The following is a 26,569-nucleotide window of genomic DNA, read 5'->3' as shown; positions in this document are numbered from 1 at the left end:
AAGAATGCAGAATGAGCTCAGTCTCATTCCACGTCCATTAAGACATCACTCATAATATGCAACACATACGAAAACTTTCTGACACTCCACTTACCAGAATCCTTGAGCAGGTTTGCATAGTCAAGAAGAATCCGACGCGCAGACTGATAGCCCCCTTGGAAAGGCACCCCCCGCAAGTAAAGGGTTGCGCCATTGCGAATGAAGTTCACAGCAGCGTCATCCGTCGACGACAATGACTGGCTGCCACTCGGCTCCATGAAGCTCGTGAAGCCCTCGGTGCCGACCTGCTGCCAGTCAATGTCATCCATCAATTCGATGGACCCAACACTTGAGGAGACGTTGGCCGAATTAGGCACCATGAACGTGTACAACCCCAGTACCAGGGCCGCAGAGAAGAGGGCAAAGACAGAGTAGAAGGTGGGATGGTCGGAGGCTTTGCGATTGATCATGGATTTATAGATATGTGCGGCGTGCAGACAGGCTCGCCTGGCAGCAGGAGTTTGAGACCACTCGGCGATATCGTCAAGCGCCTTGCGAGCGGGGACCGGCCCAGCTCGACCAGCCGCGAAGTCGAAAATTTGTATGTCAGCTGCGAGCATCATACACATTTGATGCCACATAACAACGGCGTTGGGATTGAGCCGAGCCAGGGTTTCGCCGTAGTCATTGATGATCTGGGATAGCAGCGATGGAAGGCACCTGGCACGGCCATCCATGGCATATGTATGACAGGGTGCGAAAGGGTAGCTGGCACGATTGGATAGGAGGCGGTGATAGGCTTCTGATTGGCGAAGTTGTACCATGGCCAGCACGGCTTGAATGGAGAACTCGTCTATTGAGCCTTCCAGAGGGGGGATTTTGATGTTTTCAGACGGTGCCAGCACCGTTGGCATCAAGATTCTCTTCCCGCTGTGAATTAGCTGTGTCCATCGATTAGAAGAATGTGCGTGGAAAAGATCCTCGCTGCATGGCATAATGAGTTGAATCGAATCGGGAACAATGATCGGACTCGTTGAGAGAAGAGAAGAGTACCATGAGTCCAGAAGAAGAAGGCCAATTATGGTTCTGTTCAGACAGATTAGCGGTTATTAGCCGACAACAAGTGATATAGCGTACCTCTTCGCAGATTCGACTCTGCTCCAGGCTTTCCATCTCATGTCCACGTCGTGTACGGCCTCAAATAAGCCCATGTGGAGAATCTGACCCTCCGTTGCTGCGAAGAGTCCGTGCCGCTGGGCGATCTACAATGCTATTAGCACCACGATAACGAATTCCTTTTTGGTGCTAGAAGCTTGACTCACCGACATGAGGTTGACATAAAGCATCTGGCACTGCTCTAAATGTTGTTTCTCCTGAAGACCGGTAAGTACAAATCAATGATGAAACCAGATATGGAATCCTTACTCCCGTCAATACAGCTAAATTCAGAAACAAAAAAGCCGTGGCAAATATGGAGATGGTGGCGGCAGAGGTCTCGACGCCCATTGTACACTTTGCCAATTCAGACGTGACTTTGTCAAGCACAAGCTAAAGATTCTTGTCAGCATGCTCTGCATGGGTACTCCATGGCCATTGATTTACGTACTGTGAAATTCCTCGAGACGAAGGTTGCAGTCCCTTTGGTCCCAAGGAGCATCATACCAATCAGACACATCACAAAAACAAGAGGCGGCCGGGTAGTCTTCGCAGAAAAGGTCGGAAGATGTATGAATGGAACAATTGGATGGAATGTGCGAAAGTAGAGATCCAGCGCCATGTCCAGAATTTCCGCAGGAGGAAAGTTACAAAATGGTGTGGCTGCTGAGCCCGAAGTGACCGGGGAGGCGACCTCGTGTCTTGGTGATTGCATTTGAGGGTAGGCGAATGCCAGGTCGAACGCAGCCTGGAGGCGTCGTCGGCAATCTTCATCCACTCCACACCGTGACCCTTGAAGCATGTTGGAGTTTGGTAGTGATAGAGAATTGACGGAGAAAAGATTGTCGGTATCGGTGTAGACGATATCTCGCCACAGGCTGTTCATAAGTCGGCCCGTGTGGTTAGGCGGCGCAAGCCAACAACGCTGGACTTTGGAAAACCGCTCACTGGGGATGGTATCACCACCCGTCTTGCCGCTTTCAATATAGTGTCGATCTTGCTGGTCTGGAGTGACGACTACGTTGTCACCCATGATTGGAAACTGGCTGTCTCGCATTAAGTCAAGAGAACCGTGGTTGGATGCTATATCTGTGCGCGGCTCGAGCCACAATTGTAGCATATCATTCGGCCTGGGCTCAAAGCCAATGTCGTTTCTATGAACAGCCTGATCTGCCGGTGCTACCTCATTCCATCCCAAGTATGGCTGCTGTTCGTCAATCATTATGGTTTGTAGGTCAGGCTCAGTTCGGCCATGATGGGCCGAGATGTCTGCCAGGAAATCCAAGGACGAGGGCGGGATCCCGGTAGATGGGGGCGCGATATCGCGCGAAATTGCGAGATCCGGGAGCCGGTGCGTCTCTGTGTCAATCGTTGGCAGAAGCGGCGTTGCGTTCTCCACACCAGGCGCGGCCACCATCGGCGATGCGCCGGCTATAGTGGAAGGGCGTCGGATCTGAGCTTGTCCCCGCCCCAAGACACTCGCGCCGGTGCCCACATTCGCAGTTCCATCTTTGTTATGGCCTTTGGCATGCCGGCTTAGGACGTCGCTGTCTATCCGTAAGCTTCTTGCGGCGACGCGATGGTGAATTCATTTGCCGTGATTCGGACTGCGTGGCGTGCGGCGCTCCAACTTACCTCCGAGAAAAACGCTTATGACAAACTTGACATTCGTATGGACGTTCTTTAGTATCTAAATTCAGCAGGTTAGAAATCCCGATGTAAGAACCGGTCGACAGGTGGGAGACTGACGTGACCGCTCGTGGCGCTTGAAATGTTCGGTCTTCTTGAAACGACGGTCACAAATGTCGCACTTTCTGAGGACCATGACGGAGCTTGCGGGTCAGCGACGCATTACCGACGTAGACACATGGTTCTTGAGAGAGGAATCGAAAGAAAACCTTCCCAGCGCGCGGAGTTGGGATCCATTGAGGGGGACCGGGTTAGTCAGCGGGGTTAAGCCGCTCGCCTGGGCAGCTTTGAGTCGGCTTGTCGACTTGATGACGGGCTAACTGCATCGTGCTGGGCAAGCTTGTTCCTACCGAGGTTGTGCCGCGCACCCGATCCAATCACTCCATTTATTCTACGGTGGGAACCAGTCTCCCGATCAGCTACGACGGGATTGGACTATCGCCTAGCGCCCCAAGCCACTAGGGATTCCCCGTGGGGCGAGCTGCACCGAGCCCTAAGGGGATGACTGTTCCGCCGCTAATTGGTACTTCCCCGGCAGTAACAAGGAGGAAAGGATCTCATTCACAAGCCGGGGTGATATTATGACATGTACAGTCCGCCCGAGAGGATGACCCCCTGACAGCATGAAAGCTAACAAGAAGCTGAATCATTGGCCCTGCCGAGCACCCCATTGGCTGCTAGTCCAAGCAAGCCGGCAGTTGGTGAATGCCTCAAATACCGATCACCACAGCGCTGACTCACTGGAGAATCTTCTGGATGTTCGGGTACGCTGAGAATTTGTCTTGCATGGATCAGTTACAAACTCCCTACCTAGGTATGGGGCAACCGATTGAATAATCAAAATACACCAAGGGATGGATATACGCAGCTCTATATCGATCCCGACAGACTAAGTATCCTAACTTTGGAATATGGTCATCAAATGCACGTATGTGGTGTACATAAATTGAGGCAGTTTATTCTGCGCAAAGTGAACGAAGTAGCTGCATTTTCCTCGATTGACGAGCTTCCAAGTCTAATTAAGCTAGTCGTGCCTCGATTACACTCTGTTGATCCTCTCGCACTGACCATACATTGACAAGCTTTAAGGCTGGTTCAACTTGAGCCAACAACTCTTCCCACTGCGTCTTGGTGCGCTCCATTCCATTGCAGAGATAAAGCATCAGCATGTCCATGTCGCATTTCAGTAATGACTCGTTGGTATCCAACAGCACGATCTCGTTTATGAGAAGGCGCGAACGCGGCTGCATCGCTTTGGCAGTGTTGGAAAGAATCTTCACAGACGAGGCGTCATCCCAGTCATGGAGAACGGATTTAAGGTAATAAATATCCGCACCTTTCTTACAGTTAGTCGGGTTTAGGCGTAGAGCCACAACGTGAGAAGGGAAGCTTACCCTTGACGACTTGGGCTGTGAAGAAGTCATATGCCACTGGCTTGACTTTTGGACCCAACGTACCAGGGGGGATCCCCTCGATTGTCTCTGGTAGATCCTGCAGGACCAGCTCACAATCCAGATCGGGGAAGTCGTCAGCAAAGCGCTGTAAATCAACGCCCTGATTCCCACCAATATCCACGACAACTGGCTTTGCTGAAGAAAGACCCTCTTTCACGGGATACTTCTTATGCCACGGAGTCGAGATGGTTTTATTCCGGATGGTCATGCTATCGTCGAATCCCTTCTTCCACGCGGCATTCTTGGCAAATGTCACCCATGTAGTCTCGCCGAACGCAAACTCATAGGCAGAGGGGATCTTGCCGATATCGCATGGCCTTTTTTGGTCGAGATATTCCCCGATTTTATCTCCGAGGCGGAACGTCATGTCATTTCTACAACGAGTCAGCAGCTTCTTTGGGCGCAATGGAAGAACCTCCGCAAAACCCACGTCAGTATGGTACCCCCAAGATTTCCAGGTATACATTGAGTCAAAGTATTTGCGTTTGCGGTATATGTCTGATACCCAACTTCGTCCACGAATGCAATAGCACTCATCATACGCATCACACGGCCTGATTCATTAGCGTTTTTTCGACCAGATATAGAATTTGGCAGCCTACATATCAGAGAATCATGGTATCCAGTTTTCTCCGCCAGTTCCAACACCGTCCAACTCTTGTCTTTGTTTTCGGCCAACAGCTGGAGCAAGCCCATGTGAAGCGCTGCAACCAGGGAAATATTTTCAACGACCTATCCGGATATGAGTACGTCGCATTATAGCCCGACCTCAATTGAGCCTTACATGAAAGCGCTGCTTCATGATGAATATGTTCGGAGGCTCTGTCGCTCGACGAAGTTGATACATGGCATTCTGGATACGAATCCAGGCAGTTGGATCGCTTTCGTCATAGCTAGCAACTTCGTTCTGGATCTGGGCTGCCAGTTTTTCGAGCTCAGCTTTCTTCGCCATTTTGATTTGTCGCAATGCTTCCGGACACTTTGGTTTGCTGGAAGGAATCTGCAGGGTGAACAACTCGATGGAGTTAGTGAGCGAGCGAAGGCTTAACCAGCTACTTATAGCAGACTTCGGTTAGCGATCCACGTGAGACCATCTGGGGCCATCGGTGATCGGTAGATGAGAAAGCACCACAAGGCAGATCTAAAATGAAGATCAATGTGGGTCAGCTTGGGGGCCGAGGCATAACTTTATACAGTTCACTAATACTAAAAGGGTAATCATAGCTAGTCCTATTCGGGGACTTAACCTGCGAGATGCCACGTGTTCCCGGAGCACGATTGCCAAATCAGGCAGTAAAGGCAATATCGACGATAGGGTTGAGATAGCAGTTAGAATAGCGGGGTGAGGGGTCAGTACTATAATATGTTGGCCATCGGCCTTCATCCCCACCAATTCGTGACTTGGTCAGTTTGTCCTGAACAATTGCTTGCCCCTCTTCCTCTTCATCCAGAATGGCTGAGACCGTGGCCGACTTGACAGCTGCTGTCAACGCAGCCCTGTCCAAGCTCTCTCCCACCGATGATATTCCGGACGGAGCGCGGATGCAACTGCTTGATGCATTGGACAAACTGCGTGGGGTTGTCGAGCCTCCTATCCAGTCGCTTCTGAATATCTGCTGGTCGGTAAGACAATCCGCTGAACCGGTCTAGAGAATTCTTGATCAAGGAATCTTTGGCTGACCCTAAGCCCCCCAGGCCCATCCCCTGATTGCGATCCGAACTGCGATCGGGATGGGAATTTTCGATGCGTTTGCCGCTGCCGGCGGCGCCGAGTTGACTGTTGACGAGTTGAACGAAAAGACGAAGGGCGACAAGGACCTGCTAGGTAAGGCTTTTTACCTTTATAATGACTAGTGATAATCTGGGACCCATTGATTGACCCAGAGATCTTTCCACTTTATAGTCCGGATCATGCGGCTTCTGAGCGCCAATCGCCTCTTCACCGAAACGGGGGTGGACAAATACCAGCCCCAACCGATGGCGCTGGGGTTCGCGACCGGCGCTCCACCTAGTGAGGTGATCAAAAACTTGTAGGTGGCCCTCGTCCTCGTCTTTTTGGAGAGAAGGAGAAAGGAAGAGCAGGCGTTGCTCACTGTTTTGCTTTTGATTAGCCACACGACCTTGCGGGCCACCACGTACACGCCCGAATTCTTGGAAGCCAGAGGATACCAAAGCCCGGATGACGCCTATGATACCCCCTTCCAGCGGGCATTCGGCACCAAGCTACACCACTTTGAGTGGCTAGCACAGCACCCGGACGAGCAGCATGCCTTCAACACGGTGATGGAGACTGGCAACCGGACGGTGGAGGGCGAGCAGTGGTACGACTTCTACCCCTGGGAGGAGCGGCTGGCAAGTGACGCAGACCGCGTACTTCTGGTCGACATTGGCGGTGGCAAGGGCCACGACCTCGCGCGCTTCAAGGAGAAGAAGAACCCTGCCGGCCGCCTGATCGTGCAGGACCTGCCCGAGGTCATCCAGGATATCCAGGCCCCGCACGCCCAGGGCATCGAGGCCCAGGGCTACAGCATGTTCGACCCGCAGCCCGTCCGCGGCGCCAAGGCCTACTACATGCGCACCGTGCTGCACGACTGGCCCGACAAGCAGGCCCTGCAGGCCCTGCAGCGCATCCGGGAGGCGATGGCCGAGGATTCTGTGCTGTTGATCAACGAGAATACCGTGCCCGAGACCGGCGTTCCCCGGTTCAGTGCCAGCGTCGATCTCATCATGATGTCCATGTTCTCGTCCCTGGAGCGCACGGAAATGCAGTGGCTGAGTCTTTTGGAGCGCGCGCAGTTCAAGGTCGTCAAGGTATGGCGGGCGGATAACCAGGGAGTGGGATCTAATGCCTTTTTTGAGGCTGTTCCTGTCTAAATAGATAGTCCGGACTGTCAAGGTCTGACTGATAACAGATTCCTGCTCGATTACAAGGAATCGACGAAGTTAATGTGAGAATGAGAATTCAGAGCCTGCCGATGTACGGAAATTGGAAAATCCTCCATATTCAGTCTGCGATGAATAAAGTGATGCAGGAGGACGCACGGCGTGGGTGGGAAAATGTCATCCATCGAAGAGAGAGGAAGAGAGAGAGAGGAAGCCATCTATATAGCAGGGGCGACCGTCTGCAACCCTCCGGCAGCCGCCATCATAATGAGTAAACAACCAAACCCCAGCAAAGCCGCTCTAGGCCTTGAGGTGGACATACATGTGTTGAGACCGTCTTCGGCCCTTCAGCGATACGCCGAAGAACGCCAAATCAAGAAATATGCATCCCTCACATTTCATATCACGCAGTAGGGGTACGTCTTCTTGGCTCTGACAGGTCCAATGTGGCATCTTTACAATAAAGTCGGGACTTCTATTTCCTATACAAGCTTGATGACGACAGCCGCGGCTTTCACATACATTGATATCGGGTTTATGGCAAAAGCACATGGCAGAGATCTACCATATCTGCGATATCACCTCTCAGAGTCAGACGTGACGGTAGTAGTCCAAGTAATCCAACGACCAGCACCGAGGATCTCGTCTTGGAATGTGCGTACTTGCTCACGGGAAACTTTTGTATCCGTGGCTGTTCATCATCTCCAAATCCTCGTGTTTAATAATGCTGTGCGAGCTTGACAGGATCTTGCTTGGGTGGAACCAGTTGAAAAGCAGACAGCAAGTGAACATGAGCGCTGCATCAAACACATAGATAAATGCCTCATGACTTTGCAGATATCCAGTGCTTCCTTGCACGTACTCAGCCACGCGGTAGATAGATCGGATCATGATCAGGGCGCTTGCAATATAGAGGACTTTCATATACCGAGGCCAAGGAATGCTGGACTCTGCCATGGCGTGTAAGGGCGAGAAAAGCATGCGGCGATGAAAGACGACGGAGACGATGATGAAAAAGCCAAAAGAGATGACTTGGACGAAGAGGCCTGCGATAATCATGTTTTCGCCTAGCGACACCTTCGATTCGTCCTTTGCTGAGGCAAGCATGCCGCCGCCTTTGGGTAGATATGTATGGTTAGAAATTGAGATAGCTAAGTCATTTGAATGAATTCTCTTTTCAAAAAAGCATACCTCCACTTTGAATCAGAAAGGAGACCACATCGCCAGTCACAAAGATCTTGGTAAGCCAAGATGGCCGCACCAGGGAATTCGAAGCACCATTCAGTAGCCGAATGATCCGACCAAGAATCATGTAGATTGATGCGGCAAAGAAAGATGGAGCGAGCAACAGAAGCAAGCTCTGGCCGACGTAAGGCATAGTCGTCCAATTCGGGGTTTGTTCTGCACTATAATATCGTGATAGGTACCCGAAGGCTTCGACTTGACATCGGCATTCTCGTTAACACCAGTTGCCCGTGCATGGGATACAATTGGAAGACGGGAGGAATACTTACAGCATCCACCAACGATGAAAGGTATAAAAAACCATGTTCGGTTTCGAATCAACTGCCAGATATGTACGGCGGTGGTGAGGAAAAAGATAGCGGAGAATGCAACAGCTGCGCCGGCCGACGGATCGTAATTGTACAACTTGTAACCCATTTCTCTGGAAGTAGAAGTAGAGTTTTTTGTAGGAGAATGGGGACTAGGAAAGAAAGGTATTGGGAAAGAAGGATGAGGTGCAGCCGAAAGTTTGAGTGAAAGATCTCAGGATGCTTGTGATTTCAAGAGGCCACTATTATTATATGGCACAACAGTCTTATTTTTTTTCGGTTCCACAAAGTCTGCCCTGTTCGTCCAGTGATTTTGCTAGATTGATCTCCTATAACAACAATCTTGGGTTTGTCTAGGCAACGATGTACTTGGACAACCAACGGTCAGACTATTGGTCGCCATTGGGTATTATGGGGCTAATAATTCAAAACAACTCCAGCACTAGTCGCATTCTAGAGAAGAGTACGAGAAGTCCGAGCAGATAAAAATAGGATTCGCTATCTGTCGCCTCTGACCGAATTCGGATAAGGTTACGGGTACGAAATGGCGCGTCCTATTTTGGTTTGGCGTCAAACGTTAATGCATGCTCCACCTCGCCTTACCTAAACTAGATATGGGTACGAGATACGAAGGTGGCAGGAACCATTAGTTTATTCTCCATCAAGTAGGCAGTAATGAAAAGCTTTTCTGTTGATAGGTGTTTATATAACACCGGCTATCATCTCAGGATCTTCTCTTCAGAACTCCAAGTCAACTTCTCTCCTCCGACACCATCTCGCCTATCTTCAATTGAATCTGGGTCATCGCATTGTCCGTTCTCAAAGTGTCTCATTGGGGTCTCGAATAAAAGCACACACATCACCATGGCGTGGACATTCTACTACTATGCGCCCTCTACCGCAGCTGCAACCATTTTTGTGGTTCTGTTCGGTCTGAGCACCCTCGTGCACTCCTACCAGCTTTTGCGCACTCGAACTTGGTTCATGATCCCATTCTTGATTGGTGGCATATGTAAGACAACCGATGTGCACTCGAATATTGGAGACTAACATCACTGTGATCTGCTTAGTCGAAACGATCGGTTACATTGGCCGATTGCTCTCATCGCTCGAAACGACAACCTACACCGAGGGCCCATACGTCATGCAAAGTACCCTGATCCTCATCGCTCCCGCTTTCTTGGCAGCAAGTGTTTATATGACACTTGGGCGCATTATCCGTATGCTTGACGCCGAGCGGAGCTCCCTGATCAAGCTCAAATGGTTGACCAAGATCTTTGTGGCGGGAGACGTTCTGTCTTTCTTGATGCAAGCTTCAGGCAAGTCATCGGGTAATTCCTACCCAACGCGTCGCACCAGCTAACCATCTCAAAGGAGCTGGTCTTATGGCCTCGAACTCCACGAATCCATCTCCTGGCGAACATATCATCATCGGCGGTCTCTTCGTGCAGATTATATTCTTCGGGTTCTTCGCCATCAGCGCCGTCGTATTTCAAGCACGCATCTCCAGGAGCCCTACTGCCCGCTCTATTGAGTTGGGTGGAATTTGGCATCGGCATATGTATGCCCTTTACGCCACCAGCATTCTGATTTTGATTCGGTCCATTGTCCGTGTCGTGGAGTATCTTCAAGGATATGACGGATACTTGATGAAGCACGAAGTTTTCATCTACGTTTTCGATGCGCTGTTGATGTTCGTGACGATGATGGTACTGCAGTACCAGCACCCAAGCGAGATTAACTGTCTTCTCGGTCGCGCGGAGCGGTATTCTGAGAAGATTTTCAAGACTCGCAAATTTATTCCCGAGTCGGCGCTGGAAGTGGGTGGAGTGTGATTGATGCATAACGAACAGGTTGATTCTGGTGTTTTTCGGACGGGCTGGAAGGACTCATCTAGCGGTTTGCGTTTTCTTGTTCTTTCCTAGATCTGTTTATAGTCGTGTTAATTTCATTGATCATGCATAAATCCATTCTGGGCTAATAATCCATTGTCGGCGACGAGCGATCACTCCGAGTCATGGCAGTTCTACCTATGGGTAGACCAGCCAGCTACGCGAGTCAAGTCTTGGTTGATTGGTACATCACCACTGCTCCGACGTCCGAGGATCCCTGGAGCCCGTTCACATTTACTCCGGGTGAGCGGAAAGTACTCGCTGAGTATAGTCTACGAACCGACCCAGTATTGGTTCCATGGGATGAGAATTTAATCTGCTTTACTTGTACGAAGACCAATGTTCTTGGGGACAGCGTGGTGCTGTATACTACGCCGTTGATCCGGGTGGAATGGAAGATTGAGTGTCCAAAGCCCGCTCGGATTTACGCCGGACGCGGGGAATATTTTTTTCGAATTCCCAAATAAGATTCTGCTTGATTAACAATGTAAATCTAAGTCTCAGGAAGACTAAGGCTATTTCCAGCAGAAGTCCGCGCTGGCGATGTTGCTGCGTTGCATCTCCGAAGAGGCTCGGATCCGTACTCGGATCCGACGCCGGACTGAGGGTTTCCAGTGAAGCATCCTTGAATATAAGTAGAGCTGTTTCTGCCCACATTCGAGTCGATATCAGATCACATCACACAGATTCATTCGATCATTTGAAGATTTGTTCGGTCGTCAATTCCAGAATCATCCCACCAACCACAACCACAAACAACCCATCAACATGCACGCTCTTATTATCGGTGGCAGTGGCCGCACTGGCAAGCTGGTGGTTGAGGAGATGCTGCAACGAAGTATGTTATCCCAAAACACCATCTAGAATGGAGGCCATGCTAATAGCTTACCAGAGCATGAAGTGACTGTGTTGGTCCGGAACCCTTCTGCAATGCAAGAACAGAAAGGCCTGAGTCTAGTGAAAGGTATGCAAGCTTGATCCCCTCAGAAGCAAAGGCCAATTAGACTAACTGATGATAGGCACACCCACCAAGGTTGAAGATGTCCGAAAGGCATTTGCGCAGCGAACTCCAGACGTCGTAATCGTGACCCTGAGTGCCCCCCGAGAGAGCGACAGTCCCTTCGCCGCACCAGCCTCTCCGCCACGACTCATGGCCGACTGCAACGCAAACATCGTGACTGTGATGAAGGAATTTGGCGTCAAGAAAGTGGTGATCCTGCAGGCTTTCGGCGTGGGCGAGTCCTGGGGCAACATGCCATGCCTGTTGCGGATGTTGATGAGCAAATCCAACATGAGTTACCAGTACGAGGACCACAACCACGCGGATCGCGAGGTGCGGGCAAGCGGCGTCACATATGTCATGGTCCGCCCATCTCGATTGGTGGAAACAGACGTCCTGACGGTGCGCGAGTGGCCGCACAACGGCAAAGGAGTCGGGCTCATGGCGAGCGCCAGTCGTTGCAGCGTGGCGCGGTTCCTGGCGGATGCAGCGATCGAGTCTAAGTGGGATAACTCGGCGCCAGTGATCACAAACTGAGATGGAGCAATGGTGAATGAACGTGATTGTATATAATTCAGCAGCATAAAGTAATTTGATGTCGTGCAGCGCATATATGGTCCAAAGCGGAAAGACGCTCGATGATCCCGATTTGGGGGCGACGGGAGAAGCTTGACGCGCCTATACTTTCTCTTCATTCTCTGCGGCCAGCCTTGTCGACAACGACGTCGAGATGCCCCCTGTTCTTCGGTGGCAGTAGCGATGGAAATCTCCCAGACTCGTAAACGCCCACGGCCGGTGGTGTCATGTCTGCGGTGTCGCGAGAAGAAGCTCAAATGCGACCGCGCTGCGCCGTGTCAGAACTGCATCAAGGCGGGCTGCTCTGCAGAATGCACCTACAACCAGCATCCCGAGCCTGGCGAATCGCTGCCTAAGCCTAAACGACTTCACCTGCACGCAGAGGAGTCCGAGCCTGTGCCACCGGGGGCGGGAATTGGCATCCTGGAGGATCTCCAGCAGCGGGTCAACAAGCTCGAGGCGCTGCTTGCAGTCCAGCCTCATGCTGGCACCTTCGGCTCGACCAGGGACGCGCCGGTGCAAAATCCTTGGTAGGATCATTCTTCAGCTCGAGTGTGCGATGCTGACCGGACAAGCAGGTCACAGCCTGACATCACCTCGTCCGACACGCCCTTTTTGGGCACACTCGTGGTGAAAGGATCTCGCTCCCGATACCACGGACAGAACAATCGAATCACCCTGCTGAACCAGGTAATTTCCTCTTCGCTTTCTCGATTCAGGGTAGTTCTGATGTGCTTCTAGTTCGCCGAGGCCAAAGGTTTCATTAACCAATGTGCCCGAGACCCTACGCTCCGGGGCCTGGCCAAGGAGGTCCAATTCCTTCAAACCAAGTCCCAGTCGCAGGTGAACTCGCCAGAGTCCATCTCGGGTCTAGAAACATTCCCGGAACTACAGAGTCTGGTCTCCTCTCTGCCTCCGAAAGCTGTCTGCGACCATCTTCTGGAAGTCTACATCAAGAACTTTGAGAAGACACTCCGTATTATTCACATTCCCTCATTTCTGCAGCATTACGAAACCTTCTGGGCCCGAACAGACACCGAGTTGTCCTTCGTGGCCTCTTTCGTTCCGTCTCTCACAGTCATTTTGTCTATAGCAGTTGTCCTTGACCCGCAGCCTTGCGCTTCTGACTACTCATCATCGTGGCACTACCTGCAACAGGAGGCAGTCAGGCTCGTTCAGACTTGGATTCACAAGCTTCCACGGCAACAACGGACGGAATTGGCCACGTTACAGCTTAACACGCTGCTTCTTCTCACCCGGCAGCTGCGATTAGTATCGGTTGATGAGCTGTGGAAAGCAAGTGGCTCTCTTGTACGCTCTGCCATGGTGATGGGGCTACATGTCAATCTCTCCAAATCGAACAATATGAAACCTTTTCAGGCCGAGTGTCGACGCCGGCTGTGGCTTACCATTGTTGAGATGGATCTCCAGGTGTCCATCGCTGCCGGTATGCCCGTTTTGACACCCGAGCTCGACTTTGGCCCTCTCATGCCGGCCAACCTCAACGACGCTGATTTCGACGAGTCAACCACTGAGATGCCCTGTTCGAGGCCTCCGAGCGAGACAACCGATACATCCGCTTTAATAACTCTGGCCAAATCTCTATCCCAACGGATCAGAACCATGAACCTTGTGCAGAACACGAACTCAACAGAAGACCTGAAAGAGCGCGTGAAACAAGGGCAAAAGCTGGAGCAGTGCTTGCAAGAGGTCCCCTTCTCTCTCAAGCCCGACAATCAGTCTGAGAATACCAATCCGGCACTCATCCTGAGTCGCGTTCTCCTCGACATTTACATACGCCGCCCTCTACTCTGCCTGTATCGGCCTGTCATCACCAGCGACAGTCGTGGCGATCCCTCGTTCCTCGAGGTTCAACGAGCGTGTCTCGAGTCATCCTTGGCGATTCTCTCTTATCAAGACTACTTCGACCCCAGTGCCACAGACCTCGATATGGACAATTCACCAGCGTATTGGAACGTTTTCCAAACATTCTGCCACAACGACATTTTGTGGGCTGCCCTTGGCGTGTGCGAGCACATGAAGCTATCCAATCACCAATCGACTGCGCCATCTCCTGCCAGCGACCTCTCGTCTAAGGTGTTCCCTCAGTACGGCCTCTCGTATACCAAAGCAGGTCTGACACGGCTCATCGAGAGTACGCTTGACAGCTTAACGCGTCGGATCGGCGAGAAGGGAAGCAATGTGAAAGACGTGGTTCTACTCGCAGTTGTCCTGCAGTCCGTCCGGGCTCGCGGCCCGACGGAGCAGAAAGAGCGCTGGATGTTCCAAGGAGCCAAGAAGGCCCTCTCTGCCTGTCGACAGCACTTGCTCGCTGCGGCGGCTGAACGTTCGTTTCCATTTAGCTTGGATGAGTTGTCACAAATAGTAAGGTCCTTGGCTCCTCTACAAGTGGAATACCACAGCTAACCTGTCGCAGCCTAATGATACTATGCCGCCTCCGCTTACACAATTGACGTCTCCGGTGTCTCAATTGCCGGAATTTCTACAGCAGTCATCCACACTGGCGGATGAATTTAATAACTTTGAAGGCGATCTATTTGCGTTTGATGATGGGGCTTTTATGTGGAATATATAATAGCCATTTACGTGCGTTCGAATGTATACGTTGCATCAATGCTTCATGCCCGTTTCCTAGGGGATTCCTTGAAGGGTTTATTTCGAACTGATCAGGCTTAAGAGTGGACAAATCGCGAGTGCAATTGCAACTACCGCACGTCAATTCTCCGAGTCATTTCCAGGTCACGATTGGCTCTTTAGAAGTTACTTTCTTGTTGCACCCAATCTCGTCCGAAAGCTTTGCGGGCTATATGAGCCGCCCAACTCTCCAACCTCCACTCTGAATCTGACGGGGCAACGAGCTCCCCGAATTTCACCGCCATGGAGCCTTCTTGGCTTGATTTTTCTAATCAGTCATTCCCGCTGTCATAAGTCGCCGTTCAATTGGTCTCGGTCCATTTTGATTGGGTTGCGATCAATTAGAAACCAGTGTGGGGGCTGCAGGTCGGGATCGTGGGCATTCTAAGAGTGCGAAGCAGCAAAAAACCTCTTGAAAGTGCTTCTGGAAAGTCGAATCTTGATTTACCAAAGGAGCTCTTTCTGGAAGTTCTTAGAGGAGCACCTCAGTCACTGGGTTTGGGCCGAGTCAGTCTCGACGGGCCCTGGCGGGACTTGGGAACTCTCTTGGTTCTCAGGATTTCCACTGTGGAGCTTCTCAGCTGTGACATGCTTTTTGTTGAGTCTTCTCCGTTTGGGCCTGTCGGTGGGGGGTAATGGCTCAGCTTCGATGCGCCTTTGGCTGCTGGTGTTATTATGCTCTTGGCCCATGCAGGTGTGTTGCCACTTTCGAATATTGTGGGCAGTATCAAGTGGGAACTGAGCCCATTCTTCAATCCCTTTCTTTTGAAGCCTTGTGAGTGGTTTGTCAGCCGAGTCAGTGGCATTTGTAGAAACCGCAGCCTCAGGGAATGTGGATGAGAGTTGTGCATCTGGGACTTGTGATAACAGCTGCAACAGCACGTTCTCTGTCATTTGCAAACGTTTCTCCAATGCCTCGAAATAGCCCTTCGGAGGGCCTCTGGAGATAGTCAGCACTTGTAGAATTTAGCGTGAATATAAAGCCTTCTTTACCGTTTTTGCTGTTCGGACCAGACACACGGTCGATTGTGTTCCAGGCACCGGACACAGACTGGTCTTGTTTGAATAATCAGCCTGATTCTGCATGCGTTTCCCGGTTGTCATACTTCTCTCCGCTGCACTAGATTCCACTCCCGTCAGTCGTACTCTGTGAATGGAGAGGAGGCAGCTGACCTTCTGCTTTGTCGAGCGGCATGAATTACACGCCGACGTGATGCGAGAGTATTTCTTTCCTGTGTGGTCTGCCATTGTGGATGGGCATAGGGTGGGTGAGAGTACAAAGATGGAATCACTCGCTTGAAAACGGCACCCTGGAACCATCAAACCACGACAAACCCCCCTCAATTGCTCATGACATAAAAGGCGATATGTTTATCCCTGAAAGATTGAATATTTTGTGGAACTATTTCATCTGCAACGTTGGACTGATCGTCTAGTCTCGACACAACATGACTACTTCATATCGGATTGCACGCAAGAACCCGTCTATCTTTGAATCCGTTCATGGAAGTACCTTTGATATTACCGGGAAGGGCGTTGCGAATCCAGTTGCTACTTTCTGGTCAGCAGCAGAGATGCTCTCGTGGATGCTGCGCTCAACTGATGGGTTGTGTCGAGAATGTCTATACTGTAGGCATCTTGACTCCCGACCTCGGGGGCACCTCGAAGACGCAGGATGTCGTGGACGCTGTTTGTGCTGAAATTGAGAAACTGAAAAGTTAGAGCTCTCGCAATTGTTCAACAATGCCTTTCAGCAAAATTGGCCTGCATTATATGCAACTTTCCGAATGCGCTAGTGCTCTGATGTATATAGAACCTTCAAAGAAAATTTAAAATAAACCTATCTAGGCCATTTATCGTCCTTTGACACAATCAGCGCCCCAATGGACCCAAAGGGTTTCAAAGCCCTTGTTCATCCCGAGTCTAACAAAGCGAATGCACAAAGACTCTGTCCAAGGGCATTGTGGTTCCAAACAATGTACCCTGGAGCACTTTGCTTGCTGTCGCTCGCAGAGACGCATAAATACCACAACTCCCCAGCTCGTCAGTTCCAGGACCATCAACAGAGCTTCTCTTCACCGATCATATCGACAGCCCAGTTCCAGCTAAGTTCACTGCCATATACCCTCATCCTGACTCACTCTCCAACTCTCGTCCACCCAATAACCATCCCTCTCATTAGAACACGAGATCCACGAGACAATCAACCAACACGATGCGGTTCCCTTTTGGACGCAAACAGACCGAACCCACATTCCAGGACGCCGACGTCCACTATGTCAACGTCTTCTTCACTTACATCGATGGCAGGTACGATGACATGTATCTCCTGCGCACCATGCAGACCGTTGTCCGGGGCGATCTCGCCATCATCAGCAGCCGGCCCATGATGCTAGAGCGGCCGCTCTGTTGCTCGATCGAGGTGAGAGGCACTTATACTACTAAGCGCGAGATTCTAGATGCAGCGGATCACCAGATCTATCTATGGGTGCGATCGCTTCCCACAGACGGGCTTCCATTCTCACGGCGCGAAGTCTTCCAGAGGGACCGCTAACGGCATTGCCTGGGGATTCACGGGCTCGGGCATTTATTCAGTGACATTCTGAATGGACTGTGTGAGTTTAGTCTCTTCCTTGTGCCCTATCTCTTTCAGCTTTTTGTCTCTCGCTATCAATCTACAGGTTTCTTTTGTCGGGAACTGGAGCCAGATCATTTGTACAGTTGTCGATACGTCAATCTAATCAACTCAATTGATTTACCAAGCAGATTTCTGGAGTCCAATGTGCATTAACCAATCAAGGATCGAGCCTATTCCTTCATTGAATTGTAAGTCGGGTACGTAGTCAATCCAATATGCTTTGTGATCACTTTGAAATCACACAGGATAAACAGAGTCAAGGACACACAAGCATGACTTGCGTCCTACACGTAAATGCGAAAATGGCTTGCAAGGCAAGGTTGTCGCTTACCCATCACTAAACCAACGAGTTCTCTTACTAACAAGCGACCAAGGCGGCCCCGTTTCTTCTGGTTCATATTCAGCCTTCCCCCCAGAAAATCGTTATCCTGTCATAGCTCCTGAACGCCATGGGGGAATGTTACCCCGACTTCACATGCCAGGAGAAGTGTGCAGGGTTCGAAGCTTCGGAAGTCGGAGCAACATGGGACACGAGCAAGACGTGATGGCACATGGAATTGCATTATGGACTCCAGAAACCCATATTTATACCCCGTTGCGGGCGCTCAAAAGCTGTGCATAGATCCTCGCGCTCTGTGATTCAAACACAGTTAAATCAAGTCGATTCTCTCTTTTCACAAAAATGACTGCTTGCCCTGGCATTCCACGCCGCTGGTCTCAAGGTGTACGCGACGGCTCGCAATCCCGCGAAACTGACATAATGCACCGCCGCCGGCATCGAGGCGTTAACTTTGGATGTCTCCTCCTCTGATTCCATCAAGAATGCTGTTTCACGGCTGCCCCGTCTGGATATCTTGGTCAACAACGCGGGCGCGGAGTATTTCATGCCCATTTCGGATGTTGACATCCCCGATGCGAAGAAGCTGTTCGACCTGAATGTCTGGAGCTACATCGAGATGACGCAGGCGTGTCTGCCCTTGCTGTTGAAGAGTTCTTACGGTGGCATGGTGGTGAATCAAACCTCCGTCGGCTCGGTGGTGGTCCTGCCTCTCCAGGGCATTTACACCGCGTCCAAGGCCGCCATGGCCATGGCCAAGGTTTCCGACATCCTCCGACTCGAGCTGGGTGCGCTCGGTGTCACAGTCGTTGACCTCAAGACGGGATTTGTGCGCTCCAACCTGGTTCAGAATCACACGAATGCTCATTCGCTGGAGCTGCCTACGGACTCGATTTATGGCCCGGCAAGGGAAATGGCCGAGAAGGCTTTGAATCCGACTGGGTTTGGAGGGGGGATGCCGACCATGGACTGGGCGACGGCCGTGGTCGGGGATCTGCTGAAGAAGCCCCCGATGTCGATTTGGAGGGGCGAGCATGCGTGGCTTGCGAGGTTGATCGGTATGATGCCTCAAGGCACGGTTGATGGAATGCTGAAGAAAATGACGGGCTTTGGGGGTGGTGGAGAAGATCATGAATGCTTGATTTGCACCGATACGACAGTGCTGTTTCGTGTATGATCGCCTGTTCTCTTTTTCTTCTAGAAGCCGGGGTATTGTTGCCCGATTAGGTCAAGTAATGAGTCAAAGTTGGCGTCTTGCAGCAAATCAACCATGTTCAGATCAGAGCTTGAACCACCAGCCAGATGACTAGGAGCCACATTTTGAAACTCTACTGACGGGTAGTCATTCGGAGGCACGTCTTCGTTCGGCATCACTGTTGGAGAGGCCCTTAGGAGTGTTGCATCGATTCCAAACCGTCGCTCAGCTTCGCCTGGGTAATCCAAACTAGCTTCAGCAGAGTCATGTGGGTATCCATCGATGTAACTGCTGCGCCTTCGTCGCTTTTGCCACGGAGCAAAAGATGGATCCGCGGGACTTATTTCCATATCAGGCGTTCTCAGTGCATAAGAATGGGCCTCGGGAGCTTCTGATGCGACAGAGTGCATCTGTTTGATTTTATCCGAGAGGAACGCCAGTGCATTTTGACAGTGTCTGGCAGTCTCCCATTGGGTAGACATGCGATGCAAAACCCTAGAGCATGCATCGATCTCCCTAAAGCCAATTAGTAGCTGGCTAGACATCGATCCCCATAGGTCCTTTACTCACTGCAAGCCCTTTACAAGGGCATATTGTTTGAGCTGACAAGCAAAAGCCAAGACCAATCCTGACATCCACGCTGCAGACAAGAACCCTGGCCAGAAGAGGGCCTGCTGGCTATCAATCTGCGCTTTCAACGCAGCCAAGATCTCCCTTGCAGCACCGATGCAAGTCTGCAATCCAGAGCAGAACTCGGCACTTGAAGGAGGCAGGGATAGTAAAGGTCGGTGAATGATCAAGATAAGATGTTGGTACAACACCGTGAAAAAAGGGCCAAAATCAAAAGGATATTCCGACTGTGAGCCTCCTGGGACTTTCTCAAGCCCCGTTGCTTTTCCTTGAAGATGAAGCGGGAGACTATGCCACCACTTGTGGACATCTGTCACTAGGAATAGCACGGAGCTGCGACGCGCGGACCGAACCAGGATAGACTTGTGGAAAAGCTCTAGAGCCCGTCCAGTCAGCGTTCCTGAATCGACATAGCTAGCGAGCACAATTCCCTTATGCTTATCCACATCATGACGGCGCAGCCCGTCACTCGTCTGCGGTGGGTCATGCTGAAACCCACCCTCTGGTTCATTTCCCAGGGCTGGGTTGTGTTCAGAATCGGACCGCTCCAACCCGTTGCCGGTCGACGCTCCATGCAAGGGCCTAGTCTGCCGAGGCGAATGCATTTCCGCCGCCGCAGGCAGGCAGACATCGATATCGGAATCCTGAATCCCAAGCGGCAAGCCCAGAGCCTGACTCAGATATCGGTCAATCGCATACGCACACCAGAATATGCGTTTGCGGAGTTGCCGATCATGCGATGAGAGCTGGGCATACCGGAACGGACAGCGATGCAAGCCTGCATGTAGTATGGAACGTAAGACACACCCACCGAAAGTCGACGCCAGTCGAAGTGACATTGTTGCCACCAGATAGACCTCTGCTGCTAACAAGGCCTGCAACGAGGCAATGTCATGTCTAGATGCGAGTTTGCTAAGCAGCGAGACCAGGCTGCCAGGCGACTTGATTCGGGATTCCGGAGGGAGTTGTAGATCTGGGCGTAGGATACAACCGAGGTTGAAGGTGCATTGCAGAATAACCGTCCAGCAGATGCTTCGATAGTCTGCACCTTCACTCATTGCCGAGGGCTCCTGCGCTATGCCGTGATATAGCCGTTCCATGGCCTGCAGGAAACTAGGCCCATGCAGAAACGGGAAGAGAGGATGCCAGACTTTGAAGAACATCATCATGAGCTCCTTCCCCAGGTCCAGTGGCGGAGCATTGCCCAAGGAGGCAGCGATCGCGGGATTGTACATCCATTGCGATGGGAGCTCTCCGGTCGACGGAGAAGAGTCATCTTGGGAGGATGTGGTGCGCCGTCGCTTTTGACGCGGTGAGTCCTCGGGGCCCACTAATGTATCCTCTGCAGTTGGGAATTCGGTATCTGGTGATCCTGAGCCGCCTATGCCGGTGGAGAATGCTCGCTTGACTGTATGGACGAAGTAGACGCCGCTGGAGCTGCCGACGAATTGGCTGTCCTCGTTGGAATGCGCAGTGAGAGAGCCGATCTCGGACGTGGCTGGCACATAATCGGGTGCTTCCATCCTGAACTGAACACCATCACCTCAGAGATTTCTGTTTAGCCAGTCCTATGGAGTTCTTCTTCAACTTCGGGATGGCCGGGGGTTCGATGATTCCGAAATACGGTAGTGCGACGGTTAGGCTACCGTAGTAGGTAAAAATAGTAAAAATACCGTATGCGGCGAGATATTTGATAAAATACTGTGGCCTCGACAGTATTCGTCTCGATACGATTTACTTCAGGCTGTATTTTATCTAGGATACAGTAGTTACCTTATGATACGCTAGCTAATATATCGATACTAAGATATATTTGAATATAGAAATTCAACCACTTCAACGTGAAATTGTGCCATCTCTTTTACATGCCTCCATAACCAATCAGACAGATTAAGGAACACGAAAATAGGGATATGCGCGAATTGCTCAGCATGATACAAGTTTGCCATGTACAGGCCCTCATTAAGCCAGCGCTGCCGTGATCAACCCGTATGTAATAGACTCCAGCTGCAGTTCTTCCTCGGGGTACCGTGGAATAAGAGACAGAACCACCTCATTAAAGTCAGTGAAAAATTGCTGGGCCGATAATGCAGCACTCTCGAAGGCAGGAGGATATGCACCGGAATGAGCCCAGTCAATCAACCACACTTCTCCGTTCTGACCCAGAATCAAGTTTCGAGGGCTTATGTCCTGATGAGTGAGGACAAAGGTGGTGAACTGAAATGGCGGGATGTCTTTGGGTGCTTGGTTCACGCGCTTGCATATATCAAGCTTGTGGTTAAACCAGCCTTCGAGTTCAGTAGCATCCCTGAACGGGCCAGCGCTATAATCTGTGAAGAAGCGGCCACGACATGGTCCGCCACCAAGGGGACCAGGCTGTGACATCACTATAGACTGCATCTGGGTGATCATGTCGGCAATTTGTGTAGCGATCTGCCTTTGGTCGTCGTGCGGTAGGTTGCTCCAACACTCATCCAGGGGTTGGCCTGCGATAAAATCCATCACAATATACCCTCTTATGCCGAAGTACTGCGTCTCATCTCGGATTGTAAATGAGCGATAGACTCGTGGGGCTCGGATTCCGGTTTTGGAGGCAACGAGATTCAGCGTCTCTGCTTCACAAGGCAGGACGCTGCCGCCACCTTTCATAACCAAATGTTGTGAGAGCCGCACAACAGTTGTACCGCCGAGTTCGTAGAGAATGGGGGCAGACTCAAGAAGGGTTGCCAGAGTCTCGTCTGTAACCGAGTCAAGGTTCTTCGCGTCCAGCGGGAAGACTCCCTTCAGGCCACGGTTTTGAGGCTGTGCGAGACTGTTAGTAAAGAGTACTTCAGCGAGAGAGCATCACACACATTGACAACTGGACATATCATTGGCTCCATTCTAAAACACGGGGATGGATGAGCGGCACTTGTAGGAGTGGGTGAGCGTGACGCTGGGGCGGAATGGAACTAAAGTTGTAAAAACCACGTTCCGCCAGTATCACGAAATTAATCGTTCCTTGCAGACCCGTACAGGGCCTGATGTGATGATAGTATTGGCTGCTGCTAAGGTATACTCCCTGAGTTCTCTTAACCCCTTAAGAAATTATTATCCTTCTAATCTGGCTATCCTTACGCGCTGTCTCCTGGCGAAGCGAGGTAGGAGCTACTCCGGACGTTGCATTACTCCTTAAGTGCTCTGATAGTCTAAGCGCTTGCCTTTTTAGCTGGAATGGGGCGTCTCAGAATATAGCCTCAACGACGCTATAAGGCATATTTTCAATACCTGCCTACGACTGTCGCACTATGGTATTCCAGGGCCGCCGCGGTGCTCATCCTGGGGAATTGCCCAGGTTGCGACTGGGAACTGGAAGGGATGGATGGGTTCATCGGTTTCATAGGAAGCAGTGTCCCAAGACAACGAAATTAATAGATAGCAAAGTGGGTTCGTGGCCATCCCATTATCGAAATATTATCGTGCTCCCGAACCCGAGCACCATCGGAGAGACCAGGCTATGGAGACCCATCCGCAAGGAATCATAACTCTATGTTACACTCGTATGGAATGGAGAGACGAGGAAGAGGCGAAAAAAGAGAGACTGGGGACAGGAAGAGAAAGACGTCACAACTCCCTCCCGGCAAAAGAAAAGGAAAGAAAACGGAAGAAAATAGATCATAAAAGGAAGAAAAAAGGGAAGGGAACAAAAGACCCCCACATCCAGCCAAAGAGAAAACTTTTACCGACCCAATGCAGGTCCTTTCCTCCGTGTCTGTGGCTTGTTGCCTCCCTGCGAGATACAGGTCAGGGAGGGAGTTCCGAAGCAGAAGTGTACGAGAGAGGCGGGAAATAGAAAATCGAATGCCGTGCCGTGTTCACTAAACACCAGTAGGTGACACTGCCTAACACAAGAACTTTTCAAACCGAGGGATATCAGGATCGGAGGGACAGAGAGAAGAGCGAGAAAGGGTGTCAAAATGGTAGAAATAAAAAGAGACAAAAAGAAAAGGTCATCAAAAACGTGTAGCCAAGATTTTCCGAGTGTGCGGAGCGTAAACTGAGAAGCCAGTCACGATCGTCGGAGATGAATTCGACCGTTCAGGCACATCGTTTACGACTTGTCCTCCTCCGAGGAAGCCTCCTTAGTGGCCTCCTTGGGCTTGGGCTCGCCGGCCTCACCCTCGGTACCCTTGTTCTTCATATACTCGTCATAGACGCTCAGAGCCTCATCGACCTTGGCGCGCAGAGCCTCCTCATCATCAAGCCTGGTAGGTCAAAGCGTTAGTGTCAACAATCTTCAGAACCAAAGACTCGGGTGGAACTTACAAGCCAAGCAACTCAGTGTTGTCCATCTCCAGAAGCATACCAGTGATCTTGCCAGCGAGCTCCGGCTGCTGAGCCTGGATCTTGGGGTAGAGAGCTTCACCAAGCATCTGCTTCTGCTGTGCCGGAGGAGCGGAGGTGAGGGCCTGGTTGCTGATGCCAGCGACGGCCTCTTCACGACCGGGCTGGCCGGCAGGAGCGGGCTGGCCGCGGCCACGGCCCATCGGACCCTGAGGACCACCACGACCGAAACCGGGACCACCACGCATGCCCGAGCCCATCGGCATACCAGGGACCTGACCACGGCCACCAGCACCACGGCCGAAGGCCTGAACCTGCATGGGGTAGCCCATGCCGTTGGGCATACCACCGGGGCCCTGCATGCCCATGGGCATGCCCTGGAAGTTGGGGGGAATCTGTTGGTTGGGGCCCATACCGCGACCACCCTGCTGGCCGGGGAAGGGACCGGGGTATTGGCCGGGGCGTCCGCCAGGGATGCCAGCCATGACCATACCGGGCTGGGGAGGGAAGGCCATGCCGCCGCGCTGAGCACCGGGGATAAATCCCTGCTGGCCGGGGCCATAGAAGACGGCAGGTTGCATGTAAGGCTGGGGCATACCGGCAGCGGCGGCAGCCTGCTGCTGGCGGATGGTGTTGCGGGCCTGGATGCTAGCCTCAAGCTGGCTGCGGCGGACATCCTTGCGCTGGGCGAGGGCAACGTAGAGAGGCTTGCCGTTGACCATGCGCTGGTTCATCTCGGTCACTGCCTTGGAGGCCTCGTCGGGGCTGCTGAAGCAGACGAAACCGAAGCCCTTGCTCTTGCCCAGGAGCTTCTTCTCGGGCTTCTCGGACTTCTCACCCTCCTCCTTCTCCTTCTCCTCCTTCTCCTCGCCCTCCTTCTCCTCCTTCTCCTCGGCCTTCTCACCCTCCTCCTTGGACTCGTTCTCCTTGTTAGCCTCCTGCTCCTTCTCGGATTCGGGGGTAGGCGTGCGGTCGGTCAAGCTATCGCGCATAACCTTGGCAGAGGTGATGGTGCCGTAGGAGCTGAAGAGCTCACGGAGCTTCTCATCGTCAACATCGTCAGTCAGGTTCTTGACGTAGAGGTTGACTCCCTGGTACTTGGAGGCCTTCTCCATGCGGGCAGCCTCGTACTGTTTGCGCAGCTCCTCCTCACGCTCATGCTTCTTCTGAGCACGACCAACATAGAGCTTCTGGCTCTTGATATCCTTGTCATTCATCTCATCGACGGCGGCCTGCGCGCTCTCGTGGGTAGAGTAGTTGACAAAGCCAAAGCCACGGCTCTTGCCCTCCTGGTCATGGCTGAGGGTGGCGGAGGTGATTTCACCGAACTTCTCGAACATGGTGCGGAACTCCTCGTCGGAGATTTCCTGGTCAAGGTTCTTGACGTAGATGTTGGTGAAGTTGGCCTTCATCTCCTCGAACTTGCTCTGGCGGTCCTTCTTGGAGATGTGGTGGCCGACAAAGACCTTCTTGTCGTTCAGCAGCATGCCGTTGACGTGCTTGATGGCGTTGTTGGCCGCCTCGGCGGTCTCATAGTGGACGAAACCGTAGCCCTTGGAGTTGGCAAACTCATCCTGGGCAACTTTGCAGCTGAGAATGTTGCCAAAGGCGGCAAAGGTGTCGTGCAGAGCCTTGTTGTCGATGGCGTTGTCCAGGTTCTTGATGAACACGTTACCCTGGCCAGTCTTGCGCAGAGCAGGGTCACGCTGGGACCACATGATACGGCAGGGCTTGCCCTTGATGAGGGTGTAGTTCAGGTCCTCCAAAGCGCGCTCACCATCGGCGGTGTTGTTGTAGTTGACGTAGGCATAGCCGAGGGAGCGACGGGTGACGGCGTCACGGCAGACACGGATCGAGGCGACCTGGCCGATGGAGGAGAACAGCTCGTAGAGCATAGCCTCGGTCACAGAGGGGTCAAGCTCGCCGACGTAGAGGGAAGCGGAGTGGGGCTGAGCGTTGGCAGTAGCAGCGGCGCCCTCGCCGGCGGTCTCGGGGGCGGCGGCGGTAGCCGGGGCACCGTTGGCCTCGGGGGAGCCGTTGACATTGCTGTCAGCAGCGGTGGGGGTGGTGGCAGCTTCGGCAGACATCTTGGATTTCTGGTTTTACTTCGAGCGTTTTAGCATAGACTCGTGAAGATCGAACGGGCGGAGGGAAAGGAGAGAGAATTTTAACGAGGTTACACCGCAGTGCACGTAGTCTCTTTGGCAAAAAGGCATGTCGCGGAGATGAAAGAAAGCGAGGGGGAATGTCAAAGGAGAGGCCATACAGCCGCAGAACGTGCACGCAACAAAGGACTTGGAGGGGCAGAGATTGCGGCGGGACCAAGTGAATTGAGTAAGACCAACAGCGCAGACCAGCTAGACTGGGCGAGAAGCAGTAGGAGCGAGGGGAAGGGAGTCGAGGGCGCGACCAACCTGGAAGGTGAAAGGCGGTTGAAAGAAAATCTTCCACACACCGCACAATGGGGAGGGGATGAGATAAGATAGGATTTCTTTTTCTGGGGGGTTTTCTGGGTTTTTTTGAGGATTTTTTTTAGACTTTCGATGAGGCGAAAGGAAAAAAAGGGTTCCCTGAGAAAGAGAGGGCGGGGGGAGCAGACGAGGGATGAAG

General features: G+C 52.0%; 13 protein-coding genes across 13 annotated transcripts; 6 read left to right on the top strand and 7 right to left on the bottom strand.

Moving 5' to 3' along the window:
* Positions 1–23: 23 nt before the first annotated feature.
* N7459_002657 (FTFMHR domain-containing protein) lies at positions 24–2,959 on the bottom strand (the record flags this gene model as incomplete). Its single annotated transcript, XM_056941842.1, has 7 exons — positions 24–1,065; positions 1,117–1,241; positions 1,302–1,352; positions 1,405–1,527; positions 1,586–2,681; positions 2,770–2,824; positions 2,884–2,959. The coding sequence occupies 7 exons, from the start codon at positions 2,957–2,959 to the stop codon at positions 24–26; spliced, it is 2,568 nt and encodes an 855-aa protein (XP_056801725.1).
* An 883-nt stretch (positions 2,960–3,842) lies between these two features.
* N7459_002656 (S-adenosyl-L-methionine-dependent methyltransferase) lies at positions 3,843–5,229 on the bottom strand (the record flags this gene model as incomplete). The annotated part of the gene is made up of 5 exons (XM_056941841.1): positions 3,843–4,159; positions 4,218–4,651; positions 4,708–4,831; positions 4,880–5,009; positions 5,062–5,229. The coding sequence occupies 5 exons, from the start codon at positions 5,227–5,229 to the stop codon at positions 3,843–3,845; spliced, it is 1,173 nt and encodes a 390-aa protein (XP_056801724.1).
* Positions 5,230–5,729: 500 nt separating this feature from the next.
* Positions 5,730–7,151, top strand: N7459_002655 (S-adenosyl-L-methionine-dependent methyltransferase; the record flags this gene model as incomplete). Its single annotated transcript, XM_056941840.1, is given in 4 exon segments — positions 5,730–5,900; positions 5,973–6,102; positions 6,181–6,293; positions 6,312–7,151. The coding sequence occupies 4 exon segments, from the start codon at positions 5,730–5,732 to the stop codon at positions 7,149–7,151; spliced, it is 1,254 nt and encodes a 417-aa protein (XP_056801723.1).
* A 675-nt stretch (positions 7,152–7,826) lies between these two features.
* On the bottom strand, positions 7,827–8,822 carry N7459_002654 (RTA1 domain-containing protein; the record flags this gene model as incomplete). The annotated part of the gene is made up of 3 exons (XM_056941839.1): positions 7,827–8,275; positions 8,352–8,600; positions 8,675–8,822. The coding sequence occupies 3 exons, from the start codon at positions 8,820–8,822 to the stop codon at positions 7,827–7,829; spliced, it is 846 nt and encodes a 281-aa protein (XP_056801722.1).
* Positions 8,823–9,577: 755 nt separating this feature from the next.
* Positions 9,578–10,548, top strand: N7459_002653 (RTA1 domain-containing protein; the record flags this gene model as incomplete). Its single annotated transcript, XM_056941838.1, has 3 exons — positions 9,578–9,725; positions 9,784–10,044; positions 10,088–10,548. 3 exons carry the CDS (start codon positions 9,578–9,580, stop codon positions 10,546–10,548), a joined length of 870 nt encoding a protein of 289 aa, XP_056801721.1.
* Positions 10,549–11,373: 825 nt separating this feature from the next.
* On the top strand, positions 11,374–12,142 carry N7459_002652 (uncharacterized protein; the record flags this gene model as incomplete). Its single annotated transcript, XM_056941837.1, has 3 exons — positions 11,374–11,443; positions 11,498–11,569; positions 11,625–12,142. The coding sequence occupies 3 exons, from the start codon at positions 11,374–11,376 to the stop codon at positions 12,140–12,142; spliced, it is 660 nt and encodes a 219-aa protein (XP_056801720.1).
* Positions 12,143–12,364: 222 nt separating this feature from the next.
* Positions 12,365–14,777, top strand: N7459_002651 (Zn(II)2Cys6 transcription factor; the record flags this gene model as incomplete). Its single annotated transcript, XM_056941836.1, has 4 exons — positions 12,365–12,711; positions 12,760–12,871; positions 12,923–14,566; positions 14,619–14,777. 4 exons carry the CDS (start codon positions 12,365–12,367, stop codon positions 14,775–14,777), a joined length of 2,262 nt encoding a protein of 753 aa, XP_056801719.1.
* A 548-nt stretch (positions 14,778–15,325) lies between these two features.
* Positions 15,326–16,084, bottom strand: N7459_002650 (uncharacterized protein; the record flags this gene model as incomplete). The annotated part of the gene is made up of 3 exons (XM_056941835.1): positions 15,326–15,774; positions 15,830–15,892; positions 15,943–16,084. 3 exons carry the CDS (start codon positions 16,082–16,084, stop codon positions 15,326–15,328), a joined length of 654 nt encoding a protein of 217 aa, XP_056801718.1.
* Positions 16,085–17,051: 967 nt separating this feature from the next.
* On the top strand, positions 17,052–17,390 carry N7459_002649 (uncharacterized protein; the record flags this gene model as incomplete). Its single annotated transcript, XM_056941834.1, has 1 exon — positions 17,052–17,390. One exon carries the CDS (start codon positions 17,052–17,054, stop codon positions 17,388–17,390), a length of 339 nt encoding a protein of 112 aa, XP_056801717.1.
* A 766-nt stretch (positions 17,391–18,156) lies between these two features.
* N7459_002648 (Short-chain dehydrogenase/reductase SDR) lies at positions 18,157–18,988 on the top strand (the record flags this gene model as incomplete). The annotated part of the gene is made up of 2 exons (XM_056941833.1): positions 18,157–18,198; positions 18,257–18,988. The coding sequence occupies 2 exons, from the start codon at positions 18,157–18,159 to the stop codon at positions 18,986–18,988; spliced, it is 774 nt and encodes a 257-aa protein (XP_056801716.1).
* Positions 18,989–19,008: 20 nt separating this feature from the next.
* Positions 19,009–21,159, bottom strand: N7459_002647 (transcription factor domain-containing protein; the record flags this gene model as incomplete). The annotated part of the gene is made up of 2 exons (XM_056941832.1): positions 19,009–19,522; positions 19,577–21,159. 2 exons carry the CDS (start codon positions 21,157–21,159, stop codon positions 19,009–19,011), a joined length of 2,097 nt encoding a protein of 698 aa, XP_056801715.1.
* Positions 21,160–21,598: 439 nt separating this feature from the next.
* On the bottom strand, positions 21,599–22,518 carry N7459_002646 (Aminoglycoside phosphotransferase; the record flags this gene model as incomplete). Its single annotated transcript, XM_056941831.1, has 2 exons — positions 21,599–22,438; positions 22,489–22,518. 2 exons carry the CDS (start codon positions 22,516–22,518, stop codon positions 21,599–21,601), a joined length of 870 nt encoding a protein of 289 aa, XP_056801714.1.
* Positions 22,519–23,726: 1,208 nt separating this feature from the next.
* On the bottom strand, positions 23,727–26,046 carry pab1 (polyadenylate-binding protein; the record flags this gene model as incomplete). The annotated part of the gene is made up of 2 exons (XM_056941830.1): positions 23,727–23,880; positions 23,942–26,046. 2 exons carry the CDS (start codon positions 26,044–26,046, stop codon positions 23,727–23,729), a joined length of 2,259 nt encoding a protein of 752 aa, XP_056801713.1.
* Positions 26,047–26,569: the final 523 nt, after the last annotated feature.

Source organism: Penicillium hispanicum (genome assembly GCF_028827665.1).
Source record: "Penicillium hispanicum strain IBT 35686 chromosome Unknown utg000003l_segment0_segment0, whole genome shotgun sequence".
In the NCBI taxonomy this organism is placed as follows: Eukaryota; Fungi; Ascomycota; class Eurotiomycetes; order Eurotiales; family Aspergillaceae; genus Penicillium; species Penicillium hispanicum.
This window is presented reverse-complemented; position numbering and strand designations above follow the sequence as displayed.